Raw genomic sequence first — 8,911 nt, 5'->3', positions numbered from 1 at the left:
TGCAATTTTTTTTGCAACATCTTTAAAATTAATGAATAACTAAAAAAATTATGCAAATGAATAAGATAATACAAATTTTTTAATTTGGTGTTAAATACACATTTATTTTTAGCTTATATATAAATAATATAAAATTTTCAATATATCATATAAGAAACTTATATCAACATTAACATGTAAGATTTATCCGATAATCTTTGCCATTATTGAATTATGCCTTTCACAAGTTTGATTGCACGGATAATATTAAAATAATATATCAAAACAAACCAATATCAATATACACTAATTCTAATACAAAAACAGTACATTCACCAATAAAATACTATTTTGACCCAAACAATTCTCATGAACGCGAATAGCCTGCAAATAACTTTAAATAACATTAAAAAAATAAAATTTAATAAATAAGAGACATATTCCTAATAGAAAAAGACAAAGACACATAATACCTTCTTCTTTTAATTGCATTGCTAATGTACCTAATAATAATCCTTAAAAAGAGTTTTCTTATAGAGGTTGGTAATGCTTAAAACATATATTTTTTTGAAGGAAAAAGTTATTTTAATTAATTAAAAGAAAGGAATTGAAAAAGTAAAAATAAAAAATAAAAAAAAAGATCAAATACAAGATCAAATCCAAAAATGTACATGAAGAAGTTATCCAAAATTTTTAAAGAAAATCAGATGGAGGATCATATTGATCTCTTAATTTTCGATTTGAATCAGTCTAATTTGATTTGATATAACCGTAAAAGAAGAAGAAAATGGAAAGGCATACCCGAAAGTTGAATCATCAGTAAAACAAGACCTAACAGTCCTCGCGTTGAAGTTTCCCCCCTCAATTTATTTTTTCTATTAGTAGCATTCTCATTCTTTCCTTTTTCTTTTTCACTTTCTTTACAAACACAAAATTTCCTTTGGGTTCCTTCAATTCTTTAACTTTTCACTTCAAATTCGTTGATTCGCTATTCTCACCACATGTTCTGCTTTCCCACTAATTGACATGAGAATTTTTTTTTGGCGGTGATTTACAGTTTCCATGAAGAAAAAAGAGATATAGAAAAACACAATGTTTCGTTCGATTTAGAGATGGGTTTTTGATTTGATTTTTGTAGTCTTCATTTGGTTGAAACAATGAACAGGCAAAAGCCGAAGCCGGTGACGGTTGGTGACTTGGTGGAGGAAGCCAAGAAGCGAATTGTGATTTTAGCTATATGCGTCGTCGGATTGTCCTATCTCATGTCAGGTTAAGTTATCAAATCCTCTTTTTTGTTTTTGTAATTTTTTTTTCGTCTAATTGCCGCTGTATTGGCTCTATTTTTGATTCTTTAATTGTTCTTCTTGATCTTCAAGTTAAATTTGATTAACGCTTTCATTCAACTTGCTATTGCGTTCACTTAGGGTTTTGTCTTTGTTCAGTTAGGATGGAATTGGATCGGTTATATATGTTTTAGAGTTTGAAGTAAAAAAATTGGTTATTTAGAACTCTGGATTCAAAATTTAAGCTGGCACCATAATTTAGCCAGTCTTGCATTTGATTGTCTAGGTGATAAATCCCCAGCTGCAAGCACTAAATTTTTAGCTGTTGTCCAGGTCGCACAATTTTCCGAAACTGAACTTGTAAATTAACTTCACGAACTGCTGAACAGACTTAAATTTGTGGTACTTATTTTTGGTTCTTTAATGTGATATTATCATTGGCCTTTAGCGAGCTAAGATAGATCACACTGGTCTCTTTACATTTTGTACGTATTGCCTGCTAGTCCAGTACAATGCTATCAACCAATTGTGGCAATGAAAATTTGAAACACATGAAGTTCTTACCTTAAAATTTTCTTAATTTGGATTTGGAGTTTAAGATATTTAAAATGACATTTTCATTATATGATTTCCATTAATTCCTTTCAAATTTTTTTGTTTTTCAGTTGATATTTACTAATTTCCTGTTTCTTATATCAGTGACAAGCTCCTCGGTTTTGGTTAATTTGCCTGCTGCTGCCTCCTTAATCATTCTCCTCCGGTATTTCTCGCTCGAATATGAAATGCGGAGGAAAGCTGATGCATACAACATCAAATCTGAAGCTACAGATTCCTTGACTTCAAAGCAACCACCAGAATGTCCTAAAGTTATTGGACATTGTGATTGGAGACGTAAAGTAAATTCTCCTGTCGTTGAGAATGCAATAGATCAATTCACAAGACATGTTATTTCTGAGTGGGTGACAGATCTATGGTATTCTCGTTTAACACCTGATAAGGAAGGTCCAGAAGAATTGGTGCAGATCATAAATGGTGTTTTTGGGGAGCTAGCAGACCGCATGAGAAATATAAATCTCGTTGATTTACTCACAAGGTATAGGTCCATTCGGTTCCACCACTGTTTGTTAGTACTGTTTAAGACTTCTTAAGAGGGACTGCTTAAGAGGGAGCTAATCTACTTTGAGGATGATGCAGGGACCTAATTAATCTCTTTTGTTCACATTTGGAGCTTTTTCGTATCAGTAAAGCTAAATTTGAAAATCAGCAATCTGCACCACTAACTATCGAGTATCGAGATGCTGAAATAAGACGTGTTCTGGCTGCGGAGAATAAACTGCACCCAGCTTTATTCTCTACTGAAGCTGAGCACAAGGTTGTTGAGTTTTTACTTTGACCTTCCAGTCATGTCAAATTAGTCCATTAATCCCACATTCTTTTTAAGAGTGTATTATCCTTGAGTATGACTGTGCCCACCCTGTTTATTTCAGGTGTTGCAACATTTGATGAATGGTCTAATTTCTCTCACATTCAGGCCCGAAGATCTGCAGTGCACTTTCTTTCATTATGTTGTCAGGGAGCTTCTGGCCTGTGCAGTAATTCGACCTGTCATAAACTTAGTGAGTCCAAGGTGATCTGTCTTTTCTACGTTTCTTGACTTCATTTCTTTTATGTTGCTACTTGTCTCAAATAATATTGATATTTGGTGACAGGTTTATAAACGAGAGGATCGAATCTGCTGTTATAACTATGACAAAGGCTAAAGGAGGACTCAATGCTGCACAAGATGCATCTCAACACAAACCAAATAGTTCCTCAAAGATCCCATCTGATCATTTTTCTAAGTTTCTAGATCCTTCTGTCACTGGTGTTGAACTTGTACAGTTGAAAACTAATCAGTCCGGAGCTGCTGGAGGCACCACTGCAGCAGATAACCTAAATGGAACACAACTTTCAAAGGATCCATTGCTTTCCATGGATACTCGAACTTCTCGTTCATGGAGCTCTGTGTCCTTGAATTCACAAACTGGTGCTGAAAGAGGTATCGAACGACATCGTTCTGGTGGAGAATGGGGTGACATGTTAGATCTCATGTCACGTAGAAAGACTGAGGCCCTTGCTCCTGAAAATTTTGAGAACATGTGGACAAAAGGGAGAAATTACAAAAAGAAGGAAGGTGAAAAACGATTTACTGAACAAGTTCCACAGCATTCCTCTGCTGGGAACCCTGCTACAGTGGATCATTCAAAAGTAGTATCTAAGACCAGAGACAAGTATCCAACCAAGCTTAACTCATCTGAGAGTTATGGTGCTCAACATGCACTAACTGATAAGTGGAAAATAGAAAAATCATTCCCACATGAAGTTAGGAATGTACCACACTGCTCTTCAGTACTATCTTATCAGGAAGATGATGATCACGACCTTGTTGATTTTGAAGAGGTTGAATCAGAAAGCAATGATTCCTTCACTTCAGGAGAAGAAGAAGCAGGAAATGTACTGGGTCTTGATGCTACTGGAACTAAAGTTTGGGATAGTAAGAGTAACAGAAATCTGACCGTTTCTCACATTCATCATCCACTTGAAAATCCTGCAGGCCATATGGTAAAGAAGGCTGGTGGAATGCGTGTCCAATATCGAAGATTAACTAGAGCCACATCCAGCAGGAAAAGATCTAGATTGACCGGTCAGAAGTTGCCTGTCTGGCAAGAGGTTGAGAGAACAAGCTTCCTATCAGGAGATGGACAAGACATACTTAATTCATTGAATGGACATGGAAAAACTGAATATTCCAGTGACGATTCTGAGGCTGAATTCTTTGGTCGACTTCACAGTGGAGCAAGTGCTTCTTCATCTGCTTCTTCTGTCGCTGTTTCAGAAACTTGTAATTTGACTGCTAATTCCTTGCAAAATTCGTTGGCTGTGGGTTCTTTTTTTAAATTGAGATGTGAGGTACTTAATAATGACCAAGGTTGTCTTCTTATCAGTTTGCTATAATTTCGTATTACTATTTCCATGATTATTGCAATATTATTTCCTTTTGCAGGTTTTAGGTGCAAACATTGTGAAGAGTGGTTCTAAAACATTTGCTGTTTACTCCATATCTGTTACAGATGTAAATAACAAGCATAGTTGGTCTATCAAGAGAAGGTGTGTAGAGTATGCTATTTACTTTCCGGCCTTCCTTCTATGTTGCATCCTATAGCATTCATTCTTCATTGCATGGGCATCTCCATTGGATTTTTCTAAAATGTCAAACCAGTTATGCTTATCTTCACCACTATTGGAGCTGCTAGTCATTTTAATTGTTCTCCTTCAGGTTTCGACATTTTGAGGAGCTGCATCAGCGCCTTAAACAATTTCCAGAGTATAAACTTCACTTGCCGCCAAAACATTTTCTCTCAACAGGTTTAGACATTCCTGTAATACGAGAACGGTGTAAATTGCTTGATGAATATTTAAAGGTTAAACACTTAATCTCACTTTATCATTTTTCTTCGTCCTTGAGGGCATATCTGTTGACCTAAGTTATTCAAATTGATATTTTATTTCTATATTGAACTTCCTTTAGAAAGTATATTTGAAGGGCTGTTTGGTTGTTAATACTTCCATCTGCCCGAAGTGCCATATAGTTTATGTATGAGAAATAGACATTTATATACTAGATTTGATTATCTTTCTATTTTTAGTGGAATTATTAATATATATTCTTTTGTTTTCAGAAGCTCCTGCAGCTTCCTACTATTTCAGGATCAATTGAAGTTTGGGACTTCTTAAGTGTTGATTCGCAGGTGGATTTCTATTTTCCTTTTCTTATGGGGAAAAATAAACTTTCTCTTTCTGGGTAGAGATGGTGTTTCTTTTTTCCTTTTGGGAATCCCAGATTTTCCCTTTTAAGCACAATCTCTTATTATATGCATTTTGTAATGCAGACATATGTATTCTCGAATTCTTTTTCTATCATCGAAACTTTGTCAGGTAATTCAAATATGATATGGTAGACTGTTTGTGTAGTTTTATTTTTTACTTCTTAACCTGTCTTCTGGTGATTATATTTTTTGTGTCGTTTGGAAACTTTCTAGTTGACCTTGACGATAATCCATCTGAAAAGGGAAGAAAGGCTTCAAATGTTATGGGGCCTCTGATGGGTCCTTTATCTTCCAGTAGACAACTATTAGACACCGAAAGCAAGGGACCTTCATCGCAAATCAGGCCTAATCATGCAACAGATGGATTAAGAAAAGCAAAAGATGTGCGTTATTCTCCATCAAAAAATCCCACTGAAGAATGGTGCAAGTCTGTTGAAGATACAGGCAGTGGTGATGCTAGAGTGCGAAATACTTCGTCTACAAAAAACACAGGGAAGAATGTTAAAGGAAGAGAGAATGAAAGAGTGGAAGATGCTTCTGAGTTGCTTCTTGATGCTGCTACATATCCGACCCTTCCTGTGGAGGTAATCAGTTTAAGGTCAAATGTTGTCTTTCCTCTTTCAATGTCCCCAGAATTAACTTGGCTGTCACAATAATGCTTTGTGGAATGAAAAACTTCATGTGCCGTTTTTAGTATTTGCAACAAGATTTGAAAGGATACTAGGGTCCTCACAGGTTTTTAACAGATACATCTTCTATGCAGTGGGTGCCACCAAATTTAACAGCTCCCTTGTTGGATTTGGTGGATGTCATTTTCCAGCTCCAGGATGGTGGATGGATAAGGTACATAAATGGCTATAGAACTGTTCACTTATGTCAGCAGTATATTTTATCTTCAGCTTATCCTCCTCGCATCTACTTCTAACCATATGCACAAATTTTACTGTACTTTGTATGTGAATTTCAGGCGGAAGGCTTTTTGGGTGGCCAAACAAATTCTACAACTTGGAATGGGTGATGCTTTTGATGACTGGCTGATAGAAAAGATCCAGATGCTGCGCAGGGGGTCAGTTGTTGCATCAGGGATCAAGCGGATTGAGCAGGTAGTACTTGATCTCAGAAATGAATTTTTCTTTCAAAAGTATGTAACTATAAAATTGTTTAGTGGTATGAGAGACCTAAACAGACATATCCTCTTGACCAAGTTTGCAAGATTATTTAGTGGAAGGGGAAGGCCAACCCTACATGATTTAGGCTTGGCCTTTGGACCGGAACAATGTTCTTTCTAGTGTATTTTTCTATACAGCTTAGTCTAGATCAGTCTGACAAATGTTTTTAAGAGCGAGATCAATTGGGATTCTGTTCGATGTCTTATCTGACTTAAATTATATCTTTTACATCCTTTTATCTTATTTGTTCTTGCCATGTTGGAGATTGTTTCTCTATATTTTTCCTAGGACTGTAAGTGGTTTGTTTCAAATTGTTTAGAATTTTAAACAGAGGCACCTATGCTTGTAATCACTTCTAATATGGAAAGCCTGCAATTGTCATGTAGATACTTTGGCCTGATGGAATATTCATAACCAAACATCCAAGGCGACAACGTCCGCCACCATCCAGTAGCCCATCCCAAGCTTCACCTCGTTCACAATCTCCTGAATTATCTTCACCTAGATTGACTGATGAGCAACAACAACTGGAAGCAGAACGTCGTGCAAAATTTGTTTATGAGCTAATGATTGGTAGTTTGTTTATCACAAATGTTTCTTATTTATCATCTGTGCATTGCACATTTTCTAATGTCAGTAAACTGAAAATTTTAAGAAAGTCAAACAACTCTTTCTTGTTACACAGATAAAGCACCTGCTGGTATTGTGGGTCTTGTTGGTCACAAGGAATATGAACAGTGCGCCAAGGATCTCTATTTCTTTATTCAGGTAATTTAGGACATTAAGACTTCTCTTTTTGGTTCTTTTAATGTGGAGCAGGTCTTGTGTTCAGAAACAACACTTGAATTAATATGATAGTCGATATTAGCTAGGGACTTCAGATCCATTTTACAGCTGTGTGAAGGGTATCATAGGTTTATTATCAACACCGAATTCGGTAGAACATGATTGGTGCAACTTGCAGTTGTTAAGTGTTGCTGGTGGATTTGGTTATTATATTAGAAATCGTTATAGTTATGCCTTTGTTCTGTCTTGTTGCAGTCTAGTGTCTGTTTGAAGCTGCTGGCATATGACCTTATTGAGCTATTGATGTTGTCGGCATTTCCAGAGATGGAATATGTTTTCAAGCAGTTGCATGAGGAAAAACATAAGTTTGGTGAATATAAAGCGAACTAATTGAGATTTGATATGAGGAGTTTGAATAATAGAGGTTTGGCCTTGTAATGCCCCCTCAGGTAAGTCGAATGTTGAGATTCATATTTGCCATTGCCCTTGATTCATTGCATTGAGGAGATATTTACTTCATTCATGTGTTTACAGTGCCATGATCTTCCACTTCATATACAGCCATCAAATTCTGTAATTAGTTTTTTTTCTTAAAAGATTCACTCTTGGAGGAAATTGTAAGTAAATCTTGAGAACAGTGAATATATATTAATATAATGGAAAGCCTTTTCCCGCAGTTCTTTCCTCGAACTTTTCCTCTCTTAAACATGTTATGCAGTGCTTAAATTCATTTAAGGCTGGCACTGGCAGGTTTAATTTTGTCCAAAGTGACTGTCCTTCCTTTGTGGACAGCCAAGGTTCAACGTAAACAGGTCTGATGAATGGTGTGTATGAACCGTTTGTTTCTGTTTATTTATGAGAAGGTTAAATAAACAAATATAAATAATATTTGGAGATTGAATTTATTAAACTGAATTTCGCTTATAAGCTCGTTGTTTGATTGTTATATAATTGTTATTGCTTGTGCTTATTTTGTTTATTTATAATGTAAGTATTAATATTTTTGTTTTATTATTTTATATCTGAAGTAAAAAAATGTTTCATTTTTCAAAAACATGCCCCAAAAAATTCATTTAATTTAAATGAATATATTTTACTTTAATGTCGATACAACTTTTAATTTTTTTAATGAATATATATTAATAACTTGATAAATAAATAAACAAACATGACGTTCTGTTCAATAATAATCCTCTCCAATTTGCAACCTTTAACTATTGATTGCAACCGTTAACTATTGGGGGTTACGTACTACATATTTGTCCAATTTGATTGGATTCAAGTTGTTATTTAACCATCAAAAATTAATTTTATTTAATAAAATGTTCACAATTCAGAATTAGCTTGTACGGAAGGGTTTTCTAAAGGATTCGTTTACTCTCAATTTCTAGACTTAGCCAATCCTTCAACTTCAAATTCAACAACTGAGTAAACAGGATAAACCACGATATCGTACAAAATAATAGCAAACACCAATACAACCATGACAAAACAAAAAATTAAGAATAAAAATGATTTGCACACTCATTTTATAATTTACTATCAGTTTGTTCAACTTTCCAGTTTTATGATCGGACCACAACTTTTGGGTTCCACCAATTGATGCATGTGGTTAGACATAAGAGTTGGGCAAGATATTGGCAAGAAAAATATCATGCCAAATACACTAAGATAAGCAAAGAACCTAAACCTCACATGGAATAAACAAAGAAAATTTAAAAATCACATAATCTGATTCACAGCACATACCATCAAACATGTGTTTTGAAACAGTGAAGTTTCAGCATCAGCTGCAGAATTTATATAATAAAAAGGACTGATACCTTGG

The 8,911-nt window shown here is 35.0% G+C and overlaps 1 protein-coding gene across 2 annotated transcripts; it reads left to right on the top strand.

Annotated features, from left to right (window-relative positions):
• Window positions 1-656: 656 nt before the first annotated feature.
• On the top strand, window positions 657-7,759 carry LOC107897196 (uncharacterized). 2 transcript variants are annotated; one of them, XR_001684070.2, is made up of 16 exons: window positions 657-1,248; window positions 1,962-2,355; window positions 2,457-2,634; window positions 2,750-2,889; window positions 2,972-4,211; window positions 4,306-4,409; window positions 4,579-4,723; window positions 4,982-5,050; window positions 5,192-5,237; window positions 5,342-5,712; window positions 5,892-5,971; window positions 6,096-6,231; window positions 6,684-6,870; window positions 6,983-7,065; window positions 7,339-7,532; window positions 7,618-7,759. XR_001684070.2 is itself a non-coding variant. In XM_016822553.2 (15 exons), exons 1-15 carry the CDS (start codon window positions 1,137-1,139, stop codon window positions 7,471-7,473), a joined length of 3,420 nt encoding a protein of 1,139 aa, XP_016678042.2. In that variant the 5' UTR covers window positions 657-1,136; the 3' UTR covers window positions 7,474-7,759. The 2 variants fall into 2 exon arrangements, 1 of the variants encoding a protein (XP_016678042.2); XM_016822553.2 differs by having other exon boundaries at window positions 7,339-7,759.
• Window positions 7,760-8,911: the final 1,152 nt, after the last annotated feature.

This window comes from Gossypium hirsutum, chromosome A10 (assembly GCF_007990345.1).
Source record: "Gossypium hirsutum isolate 1008001.06 chromosome A10, Gossypium_hirsutum_v2.1, whole genome shotgun sequence".
In the NCBI taxonomy this organism is placed as follows: Eukaryota; Viridiplantae; Streptophyta; class Magnoliopsida; order Malvales; family Malvaceae; genus Gossypium; species Gossypium hirsutum.
Note: the sequence above shows the minus strand (reverse complement) of the source record. Positions and strands in the feature narration are given on the sequence as shown.

Coding starts and splice junctions, on each gene's coding strand:
- LOC107897196 (XM_016822553.2), top strand. CDS start 1,137: ATGAACAGGCAAAAGCCGAAGCCGGTGACGGTTGGTGACTTGGTGGAG. Junction 1,249..1,961: donor ATTGTCCTATCTCATGTCAG/GTTAAGTTATCA, acceptor TTCTTATATCAG/TGACAAGCTCCTCGGTTTTG. Junction 5,238..5,341: donor TATCATCGAAACTTTGTCAG/GTAATTCAAATA, acceptor GAAACTTTCTAG/TTGACCTTGACGATAATCCA.